General features: G+C 39.0%; 1 protein-coding gene across 6 annotated transcripts in view; it reads left to right on the top strand.

Annotated features, from left to right (window-relative positions):
- Nucleotides 1–25,385, top strand: part of UTRN (utrophin) — a 389,395-nt gene that overhangs the window by 93,553 nt on the left and 270,457 nt on the right. For 5 of the 6 annotated variants that reach the window (XM_075036046.1, XM_075036047.1, XM_075036044.1 and 2 more), the window contains 12 exons: nucleotides 822–929; nucleotides 1,573–1,752; nucleotides 3,061–3,230; nucleotides 5,590–5,713; nucleotides 7,456–7,543; nucleotides 10,076–10,311; nucleotides 10,588–10,768; nucleotides 13,546–13,691; nucleotides 16,403–16,615; nucleotides 22,581–22,694; nucleotides 23,511–23,666; nucleotides 24,588–24,758. In XM_075036046.1, coding sequence (XP_074892147.1) covers nucleotides 822–929; nucleotides 1,573–1,752; nucleotides 3,061–3,230; nucleotides 5,590–5,713; nucleotides 7,456–7,543; nucleotides 10,076–10,311; nucleotides 10,588–10,768; nucleotides 13,546–13,691; nucleotides 16,403–16,615; nucleotides 22,581–22,694; nucleotides 23,511–23,666; nucleotides 24,588–24,758 — 1,887 coding nt within the window. The remainder of the gene's footprint in view (nucleotides 1–821; nucleotides 930–1,572; nucleotides 1,753–3,060; nucleotides 3,231–5,589; nucleotides 5,714–7,455; nucleotides 7,544–10,075; nucleotides 10,312–10,587; nucleotides 10,769–13,545; nucleotides 13,692–16,402; nucleotides 16,616–22,580; nucleotides 22,695–23,510; nucleotides 23,667–24,587; nucleotides 24,759–25,385) is intronic. The other variant, XM_075036045.1, reaches the window with a different exon arrangement.

Below are 25,385 nucleotides of genomic sequence, written 5' to 3'. Positions count from 1 at the left end.
GTAGTAGTGTGCCAGTGGCTATGCAACTGAGTTTGATAGAGAGCTTGGTATTCTAGTCTATGGAGATGGCCGTGCAGCACCAGCAATATGTTGCAACATAATATAAAATGTATAAAATCCTTCCTGATACCTGATGCCAGTTATTGCTGGAGTTTCCATAGGAGTGCTGTGTTACTGAAAGGAAGTGAGACGTAGGCCAGGTTTCCTAGAAAAAAGTAGAAAAAGCTCAAGATCCCGGAGTTGGTACTATCCAGAGCAGACCACTCCAGCCTTCAGTAGTTATTGTGACAGTATTTGCTGAAGTTATTTTGCAATTGGAAGTAGGTACAGTAAACAGGGAGGTGACTAATATCTGAGTCTTTGACTGACTGCGTGGACTAAAAGAGCTCTGAATTATCAGTGGTGTAGCTTCTGTGAGAAAATGTTTGTGATGGGTGGTTTTGAATCACAGAGGAAGAAGGGTGGAGAACAAAAGAAAGTGTACATACCATTTTGATATATTTAATTCTAATATAATTTTTAAGTCCTACATCAGCTTTATTCTGGATATCTGGTCATTATAAATAACTTGTGGGGGCAGGGGATGTGCTCTGATATATTGAGAAATGGTTTTGCTGAAACTGTTTGACTGGAAAGTATGAGTTCTCTGATGTGATATTTTTTGTCCCCTTTATGTACTATTTTTGTTAATGCCAGATGAAATTCCTGCATATAAAGACTGCAGAACTGTGCTTTGAATGCAAAGATCTTAAAGAAGGAATTGTCAATAGCTGTTTGACAAACTTGGTATTTTCTTGTGCTATTTTTCTTATGATCTGCAGTGCTTATTGAAAGCTTGGTTAACTGAGAAAGAGGAGGCTTTGAGTAAGGTCCAGACAAGCAACTTTAAAGATCAAGCAGACCTGAGTGTGAATGTTCGAAAACTAGCAGTGAGTATTGCTATCCTGCTCTATCCTGTCAAATCTCATAAACTAAATGAATGGCAAACTACCAGTTTGACCCCAGTAGGAGCTGTGAATGCATGATACTTTGGAAGCCAGGCCAATATTCTTTCCTTGCCAGATTCTTTCACTTGAATTTAAAAAAATGCATACAACTTACTCCATGGCCGTTCCAGGTTGGTGTGCCAAACTTTGGAACAGCTGCCCGGGTCTTTTGACAGGGTTTGGAGTTTATTGTAGGCCACCAGTCAGCTGTGTCTTCCAAAGTGTGTGTTTGTGGTTTGTGTTTTTTGGTTTTGGTTTGGTTTTTTTGGTGTTTTTGTTGTTGTTGTTGTTGTTGTTGTTGTTGTGGTGTGTTTTTTTTTTTTTTTTTTTGTTAATACATTGGTGCAGCTTGTACCTGAACTAATAATTTGTAACTGTTACTCAAGAGATACTGCTGATGGCTCTAGGAGCTGTTTCAGGGATGTGCTCTTTTTAAGAGTGTCTGTTAGTTCTTTGTTACACAAGAGAACTATTTTGAAACCTATGATGCATCTGGCTCAGGTAGTACATCCCCCCACCCAGAATTAAAAGCTGAGAGGCAGCAAAATACTTGATATTGTCTTTTTATGTTTTCTTTTAACTTAAGATTTTGAAAGAGGACATGGGTATGAAACGGCAAACGCTAGACCAGCTGAATGAGCTAGGTCAGGATGTGGCCCAAATCCTTGGGAATGGCAGAGCATCCAGTAAAATCGATCAGGATCAAGAAGAACTAACGCAGAGGTGGGACAGTTTGGTTCAGAAGCTAGAGGATTATTCTAACCAGGTACTTAACAAGGCTTTATTACTTCTTAGCTGTTTAGATGTCTGTGTGTATGCAAACCTCATTGATACTGTCAGCAAAATTGCCCAGGCAAGTTCTTGGTATCAGTCTAGAGAGGTAGTTGAGTGCTCTTTCATGTGGGGCTGACTTTATCTGCTGACAAAGCTGTCTGCGTTTTCTGGTCTTCAAAACCCCAAGTTGTTAACCTGACTAGTACTATTACTCCTTTCTCACACAGATTAAGCTTCATTTTTCTGATGAGTAAAGCAGGCTTGCCATGTATTATCAATCAATGCAAATGCCTTTAAACATTATAAGAGTGCTGGGACTGGATTAAATCTGATACTAAAAGAAAACAAAGACAAAACCCAAAACCCAGAATAGATAAATAAATGGGAGTCATATAAGCTTTTATGCTCTGTGAGTATGATTTCTCATCTGTTGAAAATAGAGTAGTTGTTTGTTTGATATGTAATGATGAGAGCCAAGCTGGATTGTTAAATGTTTATTTTAGTATTTTGAGTGCTTGGTAGTGTTTTTGTTTAGACACAACTCCCATTGGCTTCCGTGAGAATTTTGTTTGACAGTTTTATGACTCATATGTCTTTTTTTTTTGATATTAAAATGTTGTTATGGTGAAGGCTGTTGCACTGATTCATGATCCATTTAATGATGAGTTGTGCAGTCTGAGTAGGGGTCCATTTCAGCCATGTGGCTTTAATTTGTTCTTGCATTTGAGTCAAAGCACTGGAGAGTGCCAAATTCTGTCTTCGTCCTTTCACTCCCCCTAAATATCAAGCACATACTTAGAACTTACAGGTTTATTCCCATGGGACTTACTTTATAACCCGTTAAAGAGTGGAAGGTTTCTATTGACTTGAGTGAGTTTTTAGGTCAAACCTGCTGTGTATTAGCTCCTTCTGAGATCTAGGTTTGGTTTTATGGGGTATGAGTATAAAATACAGAATTGTGTGTTAATAAACCCAAATGACCATGGTTCTCTCTAGGAAACAAGCAATCATGAAAGAAAATAGATTTAATGCTTATTTTGGTGATTTTAGTTCACTTGGACTGGCATGAAATTCTAGTCAAACTGAGAATTTTGATGCTTAGTTACCATCTGTAAAATGAGAATAATGTTTTTCTCTGGAGTGCATCTATGATAAAGGTGCTTCATGACAGCTAGATGTGGTCATCTGTAGCAGTGAATGAATGGGCTTTTATGATTGATGAATAAAAGGAACTAAGCGAAAGCAATTCAGTTTGTATTAAAAATGGCATTTAACCCTTTTGCTAAATTATTTTGTATAGGTAACTCAAGCTGTAGGAAGTGTAGGGATGTCGCAGGTTTCACAGAAGACTGCTGCAGAAACAATGCCATTGAAGGAACAGGTAGCGGTTAAGCAATCCAGACAGGAGTTACCCCCACCGCCGCCCCCAAAGAAAAGGCAAATCCCAGGGGACAGTGAAGCAAAGAAAAAGTAAGTATATGTCACTGCCATTTTCCCTTGCTTACTAGACACTACATATATAGACTCGTGTCTCTTGGTCTTGGCTTTTGATTCTTCTTTTATGCAAGTGAGGAATACTTAAGTTGCGGTTGTGAGGTTGGGTTTTGGGAACAGGAAGGGAATGTTATGTATAGCCTTGTTTTCAGAGCAACAGAAAGCCTGCAGCTTCCATTAATTTCAAAGGGAAATGGGGGTGTTTTGTTTCTCGAAAAAGCAGTCTTCAGTCCTTTGTACCTCAGCTCCTTTACTGAAAGATAGAATTAATTATATTTACTTTCTTTTGGAAAAAGATCTTGTCATCTTTGGTTAAAAAGTGTTGTGAAAGTGCCAAGTATTTTGATTTATGTATTATTTATTTCTAATCTCCATAAAATATATGGGAGAAATGGGAGAAACTGCACAAAAAGGGCTCAGAAACCTATTCATCTACCTGATATTTAGTAATAGGAACAATATTACAGTCATGTCTCCTTTCACAAGTACATCTGTAGTGGCTGACTGATTTGCATGTATAGAATCATAGAATGGTTTGGGTTGGAAGAGACCTTAAAGATCATCTCATTCCAACCCCCCTGCCATGGACAGGGACACCTTCCACTAGACCAGGTTGCTCAAAGCCCCATCCAACCTGGCCTTGAACACTGCCAGGGACGGGGCAGCCACAGTCTCTCTGGGCAACCTGTTCCAGTGCCTCACCGCCCTCACAGTGAAGAACTTCCTCCTCACATCTAATCTAAATCTACCCTCTTTCAAGTGTAAAACCATTACCCCTCATCCTATCACTACACTCCCTGATAAAGAGTCCCTCCCCATCTTTCCTGTAGGCCCCCTTTAAGTACTGAAAGGCTGCTGTGAGGTCTCCCCAGAGTCTTCTCTTCTCTAGGCTAACCAATACTTAGTAGCATGTGTTGCATTGCCTTTATTAAATAGCATACCTAAAACTAAAGGAATTGCTTCAAGATAAATTAAGAAGGTAAATGCTGTATATACTCATCGTTTTGCTTTTTGTACTTGCCTGAGAAAACGAGCATTTCATTGAGGTGTCGCTAGTTTAAACCTTTGGCAGGTTGTTTAGGGAGAGGATAGAGGGCTGTGTCAAGAGCAGGGAGTCACTGTGCTGGGTGATGTGTGTTTGCACAGTGAAGAAGAGTTGTTCTCTTCATTTTTCTGGAGGAGGAATGGAGGTTTGAAGGGGTGAGGAACCTGCCCAGACCCTCTTGAGAACCCTGGTCAGACCCTCTGAGCTCTGGTGGGGTTGGTGTGTGCACGTGGGTGTCCCAGGGCAGTAAAGCAGTCAGCAACCCATCTGTCCCTTCTCTCTGTGTGTCTCATGAGTTGTAGAAACTATTTTAGACTTTGAAAGCAAAGGTATTTTGATCTGTTATCTTTTTTTCTTAAAGTTCAAACTGTATTAAGGACAGGGTCAGCTAAAATAGATTAAACTTATTGATACTTTTGCCTCATCCCAGTTACTTATGTTGAAACCACCAAATGACCAGTAACTAGAATTTTGCAGGTTTTCCCATGAAAACTTTGAGTGACCAACAGTGACTTCTGCATTTGCTGGTAGGCTGTTACTCCATGTTAGGATTTATACTGTGTTAAGCAGTATAATTGTAATATGGCCTGACTTGTGGTCTGTATGGTATATCTGTCCTTCTCTCAAGTTCTGTACAGTATTGCTTAATTTGGGAGTTGGGTTTTTTGTTTGTTTATTTTTGGTTTTTTTTGGTGGTGGTGGGTTGGTAGCTTAGAGGTTTTAGGCATAAGAAAATTATGTTAGTATAGATATGTCCACTGTAGCCAAAAATATTAAGCTATAAGCTAGTCTTTAGTCAGCTAAGCATTCAAAAAGAATTGTCCACTGTCACTGCCATGAGTGCTTAAGCTGCTAGTTTTTTGTTTGGAGTAAATAGTGTTGCAGACTTCTACGAAATCTAGAACTGTAGTTCTTATTTATCGTATTCCTGAGGTTTAGTTTATTACTTCCAAAATACTCAGCATTGAGAGAGATCTTTTGTGACATATTAAAAGGAACAGTAATAGTTTGCATGAAGATATGTATTAAAAACCAAACCAAAACAAAAAAATTGCACCATGCATTCTTAATTTGCTCCCAAAGGCTAATACCATGGACATAATTTTTACTATGGCAGATTTTTGAAAGTCTGTCTCTGTCCTACCTCCTGTGAGTAGTAATATGAGAAACATGAATTTTGTGTGCAGACTTGCTGTTTTGGGATTGAGTAAAGTACTGAACTCTGATTTTTAAGACAGAGTGCCTGAATAGGGAAAAATGACAAAAAAATTGTCTGACCTTTTAAACCAGGTTTGATGCTGAAAGTGCTGAGCTCTTGAACTGGATTTCAAAATCAAAATCTGCCATTCAGGCCACAGACATCAAAGAGTACAAGAAGATGAGAGAGACTTCAAACATGAAAGAAAAGTTGAAGGTAAAATGGAGAGATGGAGAGAGTTCCAGTGAACAGTATCTTTTGTCTCTAAGCTGGCTGTTGGATGGAGGTGTGGGCTGATCTACATGCTTTGTGGGGATTAAGTCCTTTAGTTAAATGGTTTCAGAACTGGACATGCATGGAAATATCTTACCAGCTGAACACAAATTTTTGCTGGTGTTGGGTTGCGTAATCCACAGGAAATTTTAAAAACATACATTGCTGATGTCTCCTTTGGAGTTCTGATAAATGTCTGTCTTCAGGATTAGTATCTTTTCCACTAAGCAGCGTATTTTGGCTTCATGTTTCACAGTTGGAGATGGACTTGATTGACACCACTTTTATAATTTTGGCAGAGATGGGCCAGTGGGCTGCTCAGAGACCCCCTGAATCATGCCATGACACTCTGCACACACTGTACCACCCAGGGTCCAAAGCGGTCCATTGTTACAATGTTTGGACACGTTGTTGTTTGCTCTATTAATTTTGGAGAAAGCCTGATAGTTACAACTCGAGTACAGTATTACTGACCTGCAGGACAGAATATTTACAGGATTCTGTAGGAGCCATGAAATAGCCATTTCATTTTCTATTCCCTCTGTTTCAGGAATGTATTCTTGCTCTTTTTGGTCCTTGAGCATGCTTTGTTAATGAAGGCTTATTGGAGCTTTAGCAGGACCTGAACCTCCTTTTGAAATCAAAGACGATACTTAAAAAATCTATAACGAGACTTCTTTTTAGTGCTGTAGTGCAAAATGGTGCCAGTAGGAATGTTTGGAATGGCAGTACTGTTGGAAATAAAACCCAAAACAACCCTCCCAATAGCTTATTTATAGATCTTTATGAATGTTTGTAGCCCTTTATAAAACAGGCTCCAAGATGGATACTAGGTTCCCATGAACAGTACTGTTTTTAAGTGATTGGGCTCTAAATGGGTAGGACAGTGTGTGTTCTTCCCAACTGCAAATAAATGCATGCTTCTTCTGAATTTACTGTAGCAAGTCTAAACCAGAATAATTACCTTGGACATTAGTTTCAAAAATATTTTCATTTGGAGATACTTTGTTGTAATCACAGAGGATAATGAAGTTCTGACCTTGAGGCCAATGAACTCATCTTTCCTCTGTGGATGTATTCTACCTATTGGCTCACACAGGATCATTCACCAATATGTATGACTTGAGGGAGGAACTTGTTCCTGTAAAAATCTTGGTAGTCACATAGGATTTCTCTCACCATTTCTTTACGAAGGAGAGTGAACCACTAGAGCTTATGAGAGTGCATTACTAGTGTGCTATAGTTCTTGCTGTTTGGACTTATAGGGAACAGGTGGTTGTTCCCTTCTACTGGAAATCTCAGTAGAGACTGTAGAGATGAAGGCACTATTTAAAAAAGGTCTTTTCTTCGCTGCTTCACATTAAGCAATTACAACTTATAACAAGTGACTTGTTTTAGCTGATGTCCAAATATCTGATTTCACATAGCAGGATCATCAACCTTTTTAATAATATTTTACTCCTGGTGTTTTTTGTACTAGGCTCTTGCTTGCCTGGTACTTGTGACAGCTAACTCCTTTTGCATTTGTTTTCCAAACAAACAGAACCAATGTGCATCTTAGAAGGTGCTGTATCCAAGAAAATTGGAGCGTGTTTTGGGTAGTAGTGGGAAAATACATGTTACTGGGGGAAGTCAAGAAAAATTAGCCTCTCTGAAACTGTATTCTTTTGGGGTTCGCTTTGTAGGTGATTGAAAAAGAAAGAGTTGAAAAAAGCCAAAAGCTAGATGAACTGAAACGAAGTGGACATACTCTTTTGGATCAAATGGGAAAGGGTAGGCAACTTGAAGGTTTTTCTGTTTTGTGATTTAATCAGATGAGTTGCTGGGAAATAATACTGAAATAAGCTATCTCCAGTTAAGCATTACAATATATTCCTCCCCTCTCCCTCCCTCCATTTTCTTTCCTTCAGAGACACTGGTCATTTTTACTGTTACTAGTTATATGTGGTTTTTTTTTTTTATTTAAGCTTATAGAAAGGCAATATTAATATTCTTTGTTTAATGTTTGTTTTCATTTGCAACCTTTTAAGGGTTATTTTTATTGAAATAGAAATAATTTCTTAAAATGGCAGTAACATGCTTTTGGGGAAAGGACTTGGTTTAATTTTAAATTGTGTGGAGATTTTAAGTATAAGTTTTTAAAATATAACTCCCTTAAAGAAGTGGAAATTTTGAAACCAAATTTAAGCTTGATAAATATGTGTATATCTCTTTTTATTCATAGTTTTCTCTATTTTTTGTAAAAACTGTCAGTATGTTTTGATGATACAGTCACAATTTATGGCTCAAAGGCAAGAGAGAAGCCTACATGCTTGAGAAAATGACTGATTGTCAATTAAAACACTTATCCCTGGAAACTTATAATTAACATCAGTGAAAGTTGAATCTTTAAGCTTTGCCAAAATCTTGTTTCATAATGTGACAAAACTTCATCAGTGAAATGTGACTTTCTGCATAAAAGAGCTGTTCATATCATCCAGAGTCAGTCTTTTAGGTCTGCTATGCACTTGGCTTCTGGTGAAGTTGAAGGTGAAGGGATGGTATCACAGTCCTGCATACTGACCAGCATCCCTTTTGGAAAATACTGATTTCCATTGGATTTCCCAACTGTCACATTTTTTTCCAGCCCGCCCCTTTACCTGGATGCCCCAATCTGCTAAGCATCTCCATTCTTCCCCTCCTTGCCTACTACAGTTGAAGCTTTTTACAGTGGGTGCCATTGCCCTGAAGCTGATGGCTGGAAGCCACTGATTTGACCTGGAGTTTGGGTTATAAAAATTTGTAGCAGTTTCTTGTCTTCAAACCTGGACAGAAATCCTCCCTCCTTCCCTCTCTCTCTTTTATAAACCCCTCTAGCTGTGATAGGTCATGGCTATGAAACTAGTATCTGTTGATCATAATGAGAAATGCATAGTTAAACTGCTTTGTATCAGCAAAAAATAAGATGCAGGAATTGCTTCCTAATTGTTTGCCATCTTAAACTTTAGGATATATAGAAAATAACCTATCTAGAGCCCCTGCCTTTGTCAGGGTCTGCCAGTATGTTTTGTCCAGCTCAGAATGGTAGCTTTTATCTGCAAAACCAGGCCTAGGTATACCTTTGTGGCATAACGTACAGCACTGTCATGCATGTGTATATATCCACTTCTATCTTGGGGCATGTACAGGCTGTGCCGTAATGGCGGTGACTGATTGTTGCATGCACGTTCCTCTGATGTGGCTGGCTGCGGCTGCTGTGCTTCTGTACTGCAGATGGGCCAAGTGTACGGCTGGTGTGTGAAGCACAGGGAGGATCTATGGAGAAGAGCCTTCAAGTGCCCTTGTAGAAGTTGGCTGGCTGCCCTGACCAGAGCACTGGGCTCCACTTATGCTAAAGCAGCGCAGCAAAAAAACCCCTCCATGTGACTCTCCTCCTTATACTCCAATCTAAATGACAGAACTGTTAAGTTCAAATGACCCAAATATGCCTTATATAAGGAAGGTGGTACCTTGAAAGAGAATCTGTATCAGAAACTTGCAATGGCAAGAATGTACTGTTGAATGCACGTTGCACTGAAATTTCTTCATATATAGCAAAATCATCAGTTACTTCTGGCATGTGAAATAAAAAAAACAAGGAATGGGTGGGAGGTCTCTTCAATTCTGTTGCTGCATCCTTAAGTAATGCATTGATTTGTCAAAAAGATGGTGTAGCAAGTGCTTCATGTAGTCACTGGCAGCGGGAAATAACCTCGTGTTTTGTCATGGTGCTTTTGTACCTATTCATACTACCTAGTTATTAATCATGTCTGCATGCAATGTGACATTGTTAGCCATTGCTCCCTCTCTCTCCCAGGCCGACAGGATTTCCATCTACCTTTTCAATGAATTTATTGCTGCCTTCCAACTTGCTGCTTACCTTTTTGTTTGTGGAGTCTAGAATCATTAAAAAAACCCAAACCAATTCATTGGAAGCTTACTTAAATAAAGCTTATTTTACTTAAATCTACATATCAACATTTAGACACAAATCATGATGAAGAGAGTCATGATGGTCAAGAGTTAGCTCATGGTTATAAATTCAAAAGTTATCAAAGGGAAAGAATGGAAGTGGAATATCTCACTCTTCATTTCACTATTGATGTGAAAATAAAAAGCTGAAACCCTGTTAGTAGTAAGTATAGTTTTATGGATAGTGGATTTGGAATCAAAGCATTTTGCATGTTGATGTGAATGTGCACCTGTATCTGAAGAGAGGAAAGGTTAAATGCTTGTTAACCAAAATATGTTGCAGTTAATATAACAATAATTTTTATAATCTTTTAGAAGGACTTTCTACAGTGGATATAAAAACTGTGATGGAGAAAATATTGTCAGGGTGGAAAGAGGTGGTTCAAGATCTGGAAGAAGTGGCCAGAAAGATAAAGTACCAAGAAGATATAAATGCTTATTTTAAGGAAATGAGTGAGCTTGAGAACACTGTAATTGAGAAGGATGGCTGGCTTAAAAGTAACGCTTCTTCAGCATCCCAGCCCTCAGCAGTCCTGAAAGACTTATGTCAGGTAAGTCTGGCAAAACTTCTTAATTTTGATTGGAAGCTGTTTGGAGCACAGAATACCCTAGAGGAGCTTAGCCTAGTCAGTGTCAGTAAGGTAACTCAAAATTTCCGAGGCATCCAGGGCACCTGATCTGACGGGAAGATTTTGGTACCTGTGTCACAGGAGTACTTTAACATTGTTGCCCTAGTAATGCAGAGGAGCTGTGCTGCAGTAGCTTACTAATGTCTTTGTGTTAACAAGGCAAGTGTGAGATTTGGTTTTGTTTTTAATCTTTCACAGCAGGAGTTAACTCATCTTGTAAGCTTGAGTCCTCGGTTGGAACACCTGAAAGCCACCTGCGGGGAACTCACCTCTCAGCCCATGTCTCCAAACTTCATTCAGGAGAGCTTGAATGGTTTTCTGGATCGCTTCAGGTTGACTTGTCAGAAACTAGAGGAACGTCACCAGCAGCTGAAGAAAGGTAAATATATTTATATGTGCTGGTTTTTTTTATTAACATAAGTTCTCCTAATACTTGTGTTCTGATTTTTTTGTTGTTGTTTTGAGCTGATTGAAAACTCAGTGAATTCTGATAGAGTTTTCCTACTGATTCTACGAGGATTTGAGTCAGGCTGACAAAATCTTTTTATACACCTGAAAGCATATTTGTATGACCTCATCTGTGCACACTACAAAAAATTTTGTTCCATGGTGTTAAAAGTGATTATGCAAGGATGCAACATTCCTAAAACTACATTTAAGGAATTAGCAAAACATATTTAAGGTGAATAATATAGTTTGAAAAGCTGTGTGTCTCTGGCACTTACAGAAATAAATAATAATACTAGAAATGAAAAATGGAAGATTAGGAGAACCTCGTAAAATTGAAGTGCGCATGTGGAATTTATTCTTTTTCATAGCTTTGTTGAGCACATTAGTCATACATAATTCCTTTTGGAAATTTCATCTTTGAAGTGATTTGGAATCTGGCTTGCTTTTCAGGCACTTTTTACGTGGTTTTTTGTTGTATTAAAAATTTCATTACAAGCATTCAAACCAGTCATGCTGGCTTTGAAAGGATTTTTAGATGTTGTGCACAAAATATGTAGCTCTGTTAATATTTTACCACTGAATAGTAAAAGCACAGACCTCTAAGGATATTTTTTTCCTTAGTTTTCATTTTGTTTCTGAGGAATTCAAGGAAGCGTTTCGCTAATGGTCCCAAATGGAAGAGCATTAACACTTTATTTTGTGTGTAATAAAAATAGGCTCAATTACTAAACTCTTAGGCCATCTATATAATGTGTTGCACCAGGCCTGCATGCTTGGATTATACCCATGCAGAAAACTCTATGAATAATGTATGTCTGCCACACCCAAATTACAGAGTTTGCTTCCATTCTTACTGTGAGGAGTGATTATTTTATGACTGTTCTGAGTTCATGTACTCTCGAATAATTTTATTGGTATTGTGCATTTTGGTAATTATTAAATGATGTGATAAAAATACTCATTTTTTCATGCCACACATGACTTGAGGAGTTATTAGTATATTTGAACCAGCTATTACTCGGTAAAAAACACCTTACAAACTGTAATACGTTAAATTTGTACTTGTGTATTTTTTTGAATGATAATTTCTCTGCAGATTGTGTATTGCTAAAGAACAGAGGGAAATTTCAGTTCAGGGTTTCACTTGTTTATTTACAGCATAATTTGAATTGCCATAAGTTAAAAGAATTTCTAGAACCATGTAACTGGGAGAAACAGCTGGTGGTGGCACTTTAGCATTTGTAAACTTGGCAGGCTTTGACTGACAGAACTCCAGCTCCTTTCACGGCTCTTCTTTGAGGCTCTGAAAATTCCCTCGTGGAGTGCTGCTCTGTCCCATCTCTACAAACGTTTTTTTAATGGGAATTGTGACTTTTTTTTTTTGTCAATGGGAGGCTGCTTTAACTATTGTTCTCCTTCAGGATTTGCTGTAGTTTAATGACAGTGCACCTATTTGCTTTTTACTGAATTCTGCCCCCCCGCCCCGATCCTGATGTTTTGAGAAGAGGAAGCTAGATAACTGATTCTCTCTAGCAAGGTTGACTCATTCCTTAGTTATAAATGGTATGACAGTTCTGACAGTAAGCTGTTGAAAAGCTACCTGGTGAGTCAGAACAAGGCTTAGATTAATTTTCACTTGTGGCAGTAACGAAATTGCTTAGGAATTCAAGGCCAGAGAATGTGCATACCACAGTACAACTCTTACAGTCAAAATCCTGTTGACTGCAGTTTTCTAAATCTGACCGTTTTCATTCTGAAATTCCAGAGTGAGGTGCTGCCTCCTGCTTGGGATTCCACAGAGGGCTGGCTCGAGCAAAATCTGAGATTCAGTCAAAGATTGCAAGCAGATACTCCATCCAAACTTTAATTCTCTTTTCAGTCTTCCCAGATAGTGTCTGTGTTCTGGAAAAAGGCTGAAAGCTGCTATTTTTATTTGTGTGTGTATAAAAAGTGAAAAAAAACAAAAACCCAAACCAAACCCCAAACACAAAAAACCCCCCAAAACCAAACCAAACCCAAACCCTACTACTATACTAATAAATATTTTCTGTATTTGTGTTTATATATATAAAAAAATACTAGCTTATATAGTTACTGTATGTAGTATGTATATTTAACTTTATATGTAACATATGGCTATTATATATGCTATACTTTATATTCTCTATATAGTAGATACCTCTCTGTGTGTTTGCATATAAATAGTAGATATGTCTAAAACTTTTGACAATGAAAAATACTAAATTGTGGGGATTTAGGCTTGCAAAAGCCCAAGTACTATTGATTCCATCACCCTGCCCACCCCAAGAGATTTAGGTGCTTAGGAGTATAAGAAAATTCTAAAAATGGGATTGGGTTTTTAAATCTCTTTTGTTGGTGGTGGTGGTTTTTTTTGAGCGGTGTGGCTGTCGTTGTATATTTATTATTATATTCTATATAATACATATTTATATATTATATAATACATATTTATATATTATATATTTTTTAATATTTTTTTAAAGGAAAAAATATTGCCATCAGCAGAAGAGTTTTTTAGCTCTTGGAAGGTCTCGGCGGGATTCAGTGTACAAGTATATCTCACATGATTTCTTGTTTCTAAATGATCCTGATAACTTTGACTATGTTCACATCTCTTATAACTGGGGTCTCGCGTCTATTTCCTTACCTCCTGTTTTGTTCCATTATTCTTTCTGATGGTACCAGAGACAGAAAGTCAGCCGAGCCAGGAGTATGTGGACTCCCTGCAGCGGCTGAAGGACACGCTGAGCGAGCTGGAGTGCAAGCAGCAGTCCATCGCCGGTGGACTCAGCGAACCCAGTAAGGTGGAGAAGGCCCTGCAGCAGGCAAAGGTAACTCTTAACCTGCGCGCTGCAGCGAGGAAGTTGCTTTTCCGGCTCCTGTCATCCTCCTTTCTCCTGCCTAGTTTCCGGTGGGGTAGCGAAAACGTTACTCGGAGGGAAGTCGGCCAGGGAGTGGTGTGTGGAAGCGGTCTCTGGGGGCTGCTTGCTGAAAGCTGGGTCACCACAGGCTGCTGAGGGACGTGTCCGGGCCAGGGTTGGGTATCTCCGAGCCTGCAGGCCTCATAGCTTGTCTTAGCTTCGTCTCTTGGCACGGGCAGCGAGAGAGCTGGAACTGTTCGGCCAGGGGAAGAGGAGGCTCTGAGGGATCTTCTCTGAAGTGCTGCAGCACCTCTGACCAGCTTGGTGGCCTCCCCAGGCTCTCTCCGGTGTGCCCATCTCTCTCTTGTGCTGAGGAGCCCCAAAATGGATGTCAGGGCCCCGAGAGCATCCCCCTCCTGGGAGCTTGGTTGGGTCAGGTTGGTCACCCGATCCAAGGTCTGCTCCTTTGCTGCGACAGCGTGGTTGTGAGGAAAGCCGGGAGCCGGGGCCTGCCCTTCCCTTCCTTGGGAGCTGCCTTTCAGCTCTCCCTGCCTGAGCTGCACCACAGCCATGCCCATGCCTGGCCTGCTCGGGCTTGCTGTCCTGGGGAGGCCATGTCCCTCACCTGCGGCAGTGTGGGATCCTCTCCTCCAAGCGCTGGGTATAGCCTACACAGACGTGGGGTGCCTGCCTGCTTAAACTGTCTCTGAGGTTCAGCTGATTAACAAATCCATCCTGTTTCATCCTGCTCAGCTATTGGGTGAGAGTAACTGCACTTCCCTGGCCTCCAGTTTGCCTTTCAAAGGGAAACAGTGCTTGCAAGCCATAAATGTAATTGATGCACAAATTCTGTCCAGCAGAAATTGTATTTTCTTTCCTATTATGGGCCTATAAAGTAGGGGAAAATCTATCAATGATAGTTGCTTTGTAAATACCAGTTACGGGGGCAGGACTAGAGTGAGGGGAAGAGAATCATGCATTTCCAGCACACTTTTTTAAAGCAAAAAAACCCCACAACCCAAAAACATAGACAAATACTTTCCTGCCCCCTCCACTGTCCCCACTGCTTTTGTGGAATCATGCTTAATTCAGAAGCAGATATTTTTCCCTGTGTGGTGGCATAAGAGGGCTGCATGTGACTCAGGAGGAGCTCTTGAACTTTAGTTGCTGGGTAGGGAGAGGCTGTGTCTGTCTTGATATCCTTCTCTATTCAGCAGAGAGTGATCAAATGGGTGTTTTTAAAAGCCCAGTAAACAGGGGTGTTAGTTCTTTGTTTTTTGAACCAGCAGATTAAAACCAGTTCCGAGTTCTTTGGTTTTTCTCTTTTAATGTTGCTTCTGTGTTGTTTAAAGTTGGCAGAGATTTTCTGGTCCATACCCTGCATGAATTGCAATGCCATTTAGTCTTTGGAGGTTTGTCTTTTCCTACTTCTGCCTGAATCCCTTCTCCCCCTTCAGAGACTAATTAACCAGAAAGGACATACTACACCAGTGTGGGAGCTTTAAAGAGTGTGATGGGAGATCGGAACAAACTGTAGATGATGAGCTGCTTGTGACCTGGGATTGTCCAGCTCCTTTTGCACTGTAGCAGGCAGTGATAAGTGCTTCAGGCATAGACGCAAGCCAGGGATTGACTCAGTCTGTGGTCACCTGTAGAGAAAGCTCTTTTTTGCAGAAGAATACATCCCTCTTCTCAGTCTCATTGCTACATCACTATCTATCTTTTTAGAGGAAATGGTACACTTTATCCTGCTTCTTTCCTGTAAATGCAAAGTAAAACTAAGAACATAAACATGTTGAAAAGAAGATTCTTCCTCAGTAAAATATATGCACACATATCCCACATGTACATGTTAAATGTATATACTAAAAAAGTTAAATTAATAATGGTTTCATGTGTTCATTCCAAATTTCTCTCTCAAGCAATTTTTAAGCAGGATAACCAAAATGACCAGTTCAATGAAGTGGCAGCATTTTTCATGTCTTGGCTTATACCTTCATTTGTTATTTTTCCTTAATATTAGGAAATTAGCTGTTTCAGCTCAAGTGACTCTTCATATCAGCAATGCCATAGTGAATATATTCAGACTGTATCCTCCCCGTATTCCAGCTGGAAGAACAGCTTTCAAAACTCAAGCATCCAGAGCTTTCATTGCAGCTAGATATTATAATATTTTTTTTTTTACTTTACAAAACTCAGAAGGACACACTCAGCCTGTTTGTGTGGGCTTTATTGTTTGCTTTCTTTTTAAAAAAACCCCAAACCATATCTGTGGAGGGAATGAAAAAACTGAGGTCCTGGTATGTCTACGTTGCAGCTTCTTTTGTGAGTGCAGTGTAGTGTAGCCATTGCTTTGCTAACGAGTGCCAGTACCACACAGCACAGGAGGGGCGTAGGTGCCTGGGTATGTTTAGCTACGTGGCCAAGCTTTACAGCCCATTCTGTAATCTCTGGTACTGCACCAGTAGAGCAGCTGAAGGTTTTGCTACTTAAAACATTGCTTGGACATCTCAGCTGCAATAACTGCAGTAACTGGAATATGACTCTTCACTGAATCTGTTCCCTGCACAACAAAACCTTTGATGTACTTGCACTTGTATGTAAGTGTATACCTGTCGTAAGGCTGATACTGAAAGCAGACATATTTTGTTCTTTTTTTTTTCTTTTTTTTTCCCTTGTAGGCAGTTTGTGAGACACTGGAAGCCCAGAAGCCCAGTGTAGATAAACTTGCTGAAGAAACAAAGGCTTTGGAGAAACATGCTGCTTCTGATATAAAAAAGGTCTACATGCAAGAGTTCAAGCATGTGCAGGGACACTGGGACAAGTTAAAGCTCAAGATTTCCAAAGATGTTAAGCTACTGGAGGAAATTACATCCAAGTTGAGAATATTTGAGGTAAAATGAAAGGATTCTTTTTTCTTATGTAACTCAGTTGTTTGAGAGCCCTTTCTTTCTCTGTGTTCCTGGAGGAGTCCAGATGATACTGACTGAGAAGTGAAATGTTAATGGGCACTAGTCTGGCAGAGGCTGGAAGCATATATAGTGCATTTGTGGTAGGGTAGCAGAGGACTTTTAACGTTCCAAGGATATTATTTTATCTTCCGATATAATTACTTTTCACTTAAAATTAGCATTCCTCTTCTTTCAATACCAGAAGCAAAGGTTACACTAAAGTCAAAGGTATGTCAGTTATGCTGTTGAAGGCTTGATCCCACCAGGGGCTGAGTGCCCTTTATTGTGGTTGGTGTCAGATGCCCAATGCCTTACTAGTTTGACATCTAAAATTGAAATTTCATACTGGCTACAGAAAACCCACTCCTTCAAGTGGGGTTTCTGTCAACAGTAATAAAGAATTACTACAGCTTGTTAAAAAAGGAAGTAAAGAAAATGCTTAGGTATAGTGAGTTTTCCAGTTCCAACAGATGGCCTCTGAAGTGTCAGGAAGGAGAGTTAAAGAATTTAGATTAATCAGCACTGATATTTATTTTATATATATATATATATATATATATATAGACACACACACATATATATATGTATGAAATCCTGCATGACAGAAAATCCCAATGCTTTAAAAATGAAGGGATTAAAACCAATAGTATTTAAAGGGTATTTAGATGTTTAATGCATTGATAAAGAGGGGACAGATAAGTGCTTAAGTAATTTAGCTGAGGTTGACTCAGTATTTACTGGTTAGAGGGGTTTCTTTGTGTTTGCTTGAAGTCCCTTCTCTAGAGTATTTATATTCCTCTGGGGAGAGGAAAAAATAATGAAAACTAAATATATCATGATTTAGCCCATGGCAATATTATTGTGACCCAAAAGTTAAATGGGCATTAACCATTCTTCAGTATCAGCTTGAAAGTGTAAGTGATCAGAGCAGTATAAAAGCCCAAATTCAGTGCTGTGTTGTTTTTTTTTTTCTAGGGTAATGTGTAACTAGACTTTAAGTAAGCTTCACAGTATTTTCATTTTCATATTATTTTAAACTTCAAAAAGCAAGAAGGTGCTTCTAGAGATTCTCTGTCTCGGGATGAAGGCACAGGTGGATTAGCTACACAGAAATCTGTATTTTCACATGCATTAAACATTTTAATGTGTGGAATTATTTACGTTCTTTTCCATTTAACAGAGTATGAATTATGCAATTTATAAACATAAGCAGCTTGCTGCGTACACCTTCTTCAGAACATTGGTGTCATGCATGCACACCACCACCTTTCCTCAAAGTTTCCTTCAGTCTTGCTCTCCCCTCCCTCTGAAGCAGAAAACTGTTTGTTTATTTGATATTGGATTCAAACTTTAAACTAAGTGTTTTGGTTTTTTTAAAATTTATTTTAAGCCAGACAGGATCTTTAATGACTACTGAAATAGACACATGTATTTAAACTGAAATTTATATTGGTAAGACCAGGTAATTGGCTTGCCTGATGTTGCAGTGAAAGTTGGACAAGCTGTTGCTGATTATGAGTTGGAAGCAGTAAAAGCCTCAAGTCTTTTTTTTTTCTTGTTTGGGTTTTTTTTTTTTGTTTGTTTTAAAAATGCAAACCTGGGAGAAGTCATAGTAGGGGTAACTAAATGACAATTAAGAGCAGAGTCCACACCTATGCTCCCATGAAAAGTTTTACTTGGGGGAAAAAGGCTGGAGGGAAAAACTTGCTTCTGCTTGTAAAGTGCTATTCACTAGTTATTTGTTTTGGGACTTGAGCTGCTCCTAGCAGTGTGTGTGTGGGATACATGTGTATGAATAGCATATGGTAGTCCAGTCTAGGCTAGTGAACTTGTAAATGGAAGCCACAAACCAACCTATGAATTGGAAGAAGAATTGCAGGTTTTCAGAGGAAAAATGTGTATTTCTTTATATAACACTTTTGTGTAATATTGTTAGGCTGCATTACCTGAAGCATAAAGATAAAAGCTGTTCCTGCCTCCACCCCCCCGCCCCCCCCAAAAAAAACAACCCCCCAAAAACCAACCCAAAAAACAAAAACCAAAACAAACCACCCCATGTTCTGGAATATGTGTATTTGTGCACCTATGTTTGAAAGAGTTTCTGCTTTTAGTCTTGTTCCTTCAAACCTATCCTTCTGTAGCTACTTGCAGCAGCCTGTGGGATGATGTGGAGCTCTGGAGGAGCTGATGGTGCTGGTCAGCGGCAGCTGACTGCCCAAAGTGAGCTGGCTTGTACAGAACCCTGAAAGAAAGTAACTTCTAAGGCTTAGCCAAGCCCTTGGTGTTTATTATCCAGCAATGACCTCCTGATTAATTTTTCTGCTGACTTTGACCTAAATGTACAATATCTCACTGTCTCATTCTCTTTCCTTCCCTCTCTTTCTGGTTATGCTTATTAGCTATTTAGCACGACAGAATAAATAATCTGCATGTAAGCCTGCCTCAATGTTCTTTGTGCAACAACTTTCTAGCAGTCTTGTTCTTCAAATGATTGCAGCTTTCCAGTTGCCTTGATTATCTGTAGCTATGCTGAGCAAGACCTACTTACCTCATCAGTTTTAGCAGCACTTTTTTTCTCCTTTAATTTCTTTAAAGTACAGAACTCTTCTTTTTCTGCACTTGAATCATGTTCAGTTGAGTGGTCTGTACATGCACCTACTTTCCTAAACCACAACTTTAACTGGATGAAGAATGGCTCCTGAAAACTGAAATAATCTTTTGTTTTTAACTGAGAGTAGGGTACACATGTGCGGTGTTAGCATGGCAGGTTTTTTAGTAATCAATTATTCAGTTTTTTCACCCAAAGGTGAAGTGCCCTGTTCTCCACAGCTGTTCAAAGTGATGTTGGTACCATCACGTATATGAATCACTCACTGATGAAAGATGTGGCTTTTCATGCCCATGGGAGTTTTGAAGAGCTGTAGAGAGCAGAGTATTGAAGCTGCATGCTGTTGTATAGATCTGAGAACAGAACTTTGTCCTGAGATGTTAAAAACTTTCCTGTTACTTTAGAAAGAAGTACAGAAGCTGAAAAAGTAATTAAAGCAGAAGAAACAATGGAAGTAATTACTAAATAATTGAAAATGGAAGAAATATGTAGTGGTGCTATCTGTAGAAATATGGGGCTTACAGTGGGGGTGTTTTCTCATGAACTGAATTTTTAAGTACACAGTTCCTGTGTTTTCTAAATGTTTCATAAAGCTGTCAGTGGATGGACAGTCGTGTATTTATATTCTCTGAATTTTCCTTTTGAATGAGTGGTACTAATCTATAAAGAGCTTTTTGTAGTCTAGCACTGTATGAATAAAAATTAGAATGTGGAGCAAGCTGAATAAAAATGTTGCGGACAGCATTGGACAGATCAGGATGGAACCTGTACTGCAAGAAGGATTGATATGGGAGACTGGGTATATGGTCCTGGTGCAGACACCAAGTGGGTCAGTACTGGAGATGTGATACTAGAGACACAAGATTAGTTTGAAGAATGGCTGGGCAGTATCTTCTTGGTTAAGAGAGGAGATGAAGCATCTGGCTATTAAAGGAAAATAAATTAAAGTGGGGAAAAAAAAAAAAGAGGAGTAAGTCTGGCTATTAAAGGAAAAAAAAAATTAAAAGTGGGGAAGAAAAAAAAAAAGAGTAAGTGAATGGCAACCCTCAGAGAACATATGGTCATGTGCAACTACACAGAAGTGTTGGTTTATTTTTAATGTTTCTTTTTTTCCTAATTCACCTTTAAAAACTGGCATTTCCCAAAATGGCACTCCTCACATTTAGGTTTTCGAAAAGAAACTGAATGTAAGCATTCTCATTTTAACAGTGAGCAGACAGGTGAACAGTGCTTAAAATGTCCTTGCTAGTCTGATGACCAAGTCAGTGGCAGATCTGCCTGTGGGTCCTGCTGCTCAGGTGGCGCTTCTGTGATTTGTGATATGACAGAGGCTCCCCCAAGCTGACAACATGTGCATTAGTGACATCTGTGTTTTAGTGTGAGACTGTCGGTAATAGTCATGTGAAGGGAAAAGTAGACAAGACTCATTTTATCAGTGTTGCATCTTGTATTTTCTAGAAGAAAAATTCTGTATCTTATATGCTCTGTTATCATACCTCTAATAATGCGTGGCTTGCTGTGTCTGATTATGTGTCACCTTCAGTTCTTTTAAATCTACTGCATGGCTGTACATCATGTGGTTTTTCTAGGAGTGAACAAGTTAAAATTCAGCACACTTGATCTTTGTTCCTGCCTAGAATAAATTTTAGAAACTAATTCAGTGTTTTAGTTCATGTCTAAAAATTGTGAGCTCTTGTACATCAGCAATCTACACTGGGTATTGATCATTGGTAATTACTTACCTGCGCAGTGCAGGAGCATTTACTTCATTAAACTTCTGTAGACTTGGCTTGTGATTCAGCAAGTTACTTAAATGTGTGCCTAACTTTCTGAGTAATCCCGTTTAATTCACTTCAGCTACTTATATAAGTAGCTTACTGTAAGCAAGCTAAATTAGGTGTATGCTAAAATGCCTTGTCAAATGGCAGCCTTTATAAATATGTATTTTTTTACATTAAGCCATGGTTCACTGTTAAGCCTCCTGGGGTCTGTTTTTTGGAAAATTATTTTCAGGCTAATCAGCTGCAGGAAATTTCCCCAAAATGGAAAAGGAATGAAGAAAATGTCATGACTTTGACCTCTAATGGTAGCATTGGCCTAAAAATAAACATGACCTTGTCTAATGGGTTTTCATTAGTGCAGACATTTTTTTGAGAAAGCAGTGTGTAACGTATTGATCTTGAAAGAACTATTATTGCAGAGTTTTTAAGGAAACAAAGTGTGTGCTTTCCTCCTTGGTGACATGCAGAGCAGAAGGTGAAGCTGATGAGCCTTTGACTCAGCTTCTCAGTAACAGGGCTCTGTGGTGATGATTGTGTCAGAATAAAAAGATGCCATCTATTAGTCCAAAAATGTTGATTAAAAAAAGTCCAACTGTATTACTAAAAAATGACAATCACATAACTCAGTTGAACCAGGACAAGGAAGAACTTTCTCCCTGCTCTAAGTTTTGTGGTGGTTTTGTTTGTAAGGGTGATTGGGAACATCCACAATTGCACAGGAAGGAGACGACAACCCTCCTGTGTCCCTCCCCACCGACATCATTGCAGGGTGTAAGGCAACTGCCAAATGTTAGGTCAGATAACTCTGAAACTGTGTATGTGTTTACTTTTTTTTCCCCCTGTGCATTGCTGTAGTGACTACAGTAGCTGCTATTGGCCTCAAACAGCTAGATTATTTTTTTTTTTTTAGTGATTAGTCTAATCTTCTGTGGTATTTTCCTTTTATGCCTGTGTTTCTTTGTAAGGCAAATGGCTTTACCAGCATAGCTTCTACTTGTCAAGTATATTTAGCGTTACGCCCTCCTCTTCTCCCCACATCTATTTCTATAGGGCCCTCTCTTTTCCTTGGAGTGCGGTATGTCTTTTGAATCAGTGTGGTGGAAGCAGTCATACATTTCTGTCATCAGGAAAATGCTATTCCCAGCATTCAGCCAGGTCCTTCATGTGAAGGGTAACCACATACTTCTTGAAGACATGCTTGCCTCCTTGCTTGATCCCATGTTTCTGTGTGACAGCCTGGAGCAGTGCAGTGTCAATCAAGCCATGCTGTAGCATGGATGGGAGAATATCATTATTGTGAATTTAATTTTCATATAAATTTGAGAACAGAGAAATTGGGGAGAAAAAAAAAAAACAACCAACCAAAACTAAAAATTGACTCAAAGGTGGTCTGATTCAAAACCAGCAAGGCTAGCAGCTTCTAGAATATTCTTTAGACACTGCTAGAAGGTGAAATGCAACAGCTATACATTCTTCATCACGGCGTTGTATCAACTCTTCATTACTATATTTGATTTAGGCTGATTCAAAAGTTGTTCAGAAGTGGATGGATGGTGTGAAAGACTACTTAATGACAGAAAAGGCTGTTCAAGCAGATACTGAAGGACTTCAAAGACAACTTGACCAGTGCACAGTGAGTTTTGATCTTTTAAGGAATCTTTTGAAATAAATAATGACTAGCATCTCTTCTTTATTATTTTGCTTGTATTATTAAATATTGTGCATGGCATATTCCATAAAGCCTACCAGAAAAATTGTCTTATCTTTCTTCAGGGCACATTTTAATTGGTTCCTTGTGTGTAGCCATAACACTTTGTACTTTTTAAAGGTCTTCACCGTATTTACACTCATCTACAAGTTGACATTAATTCCTCTGAAAATGTTTACATATTTTTCCCAATTTTGTGATTAGGGAATTGAATCTGAGTGAATAGTTCTTTCTGCATTAAACTCTCAAGGGCAATAAAAATAACAAGCAAATAACTCTGATGAAAGTCCTACGGTTTAGGAATTGTATGTGCTTTACAAGTAAGATTCCTTCCTAGCTAGTGGCACGTAAAGATCACAAATAGGTGGAATTTCTTCTTATAGTAATTACAGTGTACCTACAAATGTTTGTTTCTGGGAGAAGAATACAAGTCTAAGGTATGCCAGAAGCATCAGGGTATTTAGTGCACATAATCTTTAAACTTCTGTTGTTCCAGTGTTGACATTTGGCATGTGAGAATGTTTGCACCATGTACGGCAAGCTGTGTTTTGTTTTTCAGTTGGATAGTTCTGATGTTTTGGGCTACTGAAGGATTTTTTAAACAGTCAGTATTGAACACAGCATCAATCTGCTTTAATATTAAAGTTTTTCTGAAATAATTAAAAATTACAAACTTATTGGTATCCTATAAATTTGTGATGTCTTGCTAAACAACAACATTCATTTTCTCTGTGTGCTCAGATGTTTGTCAATGAAATGGAGACAATTGAACCATCACTGAAAGAGATGAAAGAAGTAGAGTCTGCTTTAAGAGCTCAGCCTATTGCAAGCATAAATACTTGGGCAAAGTGTAGGCTAGTAGACTGCCAGACTCAGTGGGAGAAACTGAGCAAACAGGTGAGTTCTCCGTATGTTGCTAGTGCTTGCTTGTTACTGCAGCTGTTTGTTCGGTTGTATGGCATTGGTAGGATGGTGAAGAGGTGAAGCAGTGAAACAGTGAGACGAGTATGTTGTTCTTGTTCCACTGTCAAAGTGGCTGAAATCCAATATGTTAGGGGGTACCTGTGCAACAGTAGTTTTGTTTGAATATGTGCACTTCTCAGCGCCTAGCTGGAAGGAGCACAATAAACTCTTCAGTTGTTTTTAACTAAAAATTAATTTGTTCACTTTGCCTCCTGCTGCTCTTTCTGGGGTGGGTTGGAGGGAAGTCTGACCTTTTTGTTCTGTTGTTCCTGAAATCTGGAATATTACCCTGCAGCTTTAAAAGCAGCTAAGCAGCTTTAAAAAATAAATGGCTATAAATAGACTACCACTTCAGCCTGGTGTATTTGGTTGTTTCTTTTGGGTGGAAGCTTTCTGCTGTCTGTAGAAACATACTCCTTTAGTTGCAATGCCTGGAGAGGATCTGTGTTGGAGAATCTTGCTGTTGATACAGAATTGAGATTGCCTGGGCTGTGGAAAGAAGCGAGGCCTGAAGGGTGTTTTAGTGCTCTATATAAAGATATATCTAACTATATGATACTTGTCATCAGAAGAGGTTTTTTTTCTGTCTGACTTTTTCCAAGGATTGTTACCAGTTTACATGCAATGAGGAAAAAAAGGTCATTTTCCTCCTTCCCTCACCTCGAGATTTTGTTGATCTGCTAAAAAGGGATCATGAGTTCGTGTGTGTGTGTAAAAGTAAAAGTCTTTTGTTAATCAAAAAGGCCTGAAAATGTTTTGGTAGTAAAATGTTTTAGCACAGATTTGTGGTTTTTCACATATATAAGGACATTTAAGTAACAAAACTGCTATTTCTTTCTCCACCTTGGATTCTAGATCGTTAGTCAGAAAAATCGGCTGTCTGAAAGTCAGGAAAAAGCTGTAAATCTGAAGAAGGATTTGGCAGAGATGCAAGAATGGATGACCCAAGCTGAAGAAGAGTATTTGGAGAAAGATTTTGAATACAAGTCCCCTGAAGAGCTAGAGAATGCGGTGGAGGAAATGAAGGTCAGGAATACCAGGTCATTGCAGAGACCTGATTAAAGAGACACAAAACTTAATGGCTTTGGGGGTTGACCTTTTGTGGAATTATTTTCTATGTGGAAAGGAGCTCAGGTCATGACAAGATTAGTGGTATTTTTCAGGTTTGCTTTGTGGAATTTTTGTTTTAAAGCACAAACTGTAAAAGCAGATGTTCTATTTGGCCACGAGGGGTAGGAATTTCATAATGAATAGCAGCTTGCCCAGCTGTTGAGCCAGGCTTGCTATGTATAGCATATTAAACACTAAGAATATGGAAAGTTACTGCAGGAGATGAAACTTGAGAAAGAAAGAAAAGGTGATATTATACCTGTCTAAATTAGCGGTTGTGAAAACGTATTCTTCTGCTTCTAGCTGTTGGGCTTCAGTTTCTTGTCCCCTAGATATAGTAGGTTCCCATTTAGAAAAGCAGGTTAAAACAGTTCTGTTTTAAGGTTATCTTGTGTTCCTCATCTGTCGCAAACAGTGATGCTGGTCCCTGCTTCTCTACTTTGGGGACTGGTGGCCAAAAAAAATGGAGAGGAAGGAGGTATTTTTGTCTCATTATAAATTACCAGTTGAACAGATAATTTTCTTGGATGTATGTACAGAGTA

This window comes from Buteo buteo, chromosome 9 (assembly GCF_964188355.1).
Source record: "Buteo buteo chromosome 9, bButBut1.hap1.1, whole genome shotgun sequence".
Taxonomy (NCBI): Eukaryota; Metazoa; Chordata; class Aves; order Accipitriformes; family Accipitridae; genus Buteo; species Buteo buteo.
The sequence above is the reverse complement of the archived record's forward strand: the minus strand, read 5'-3'. Positions and strand labels throughout refer to the sequence as shown.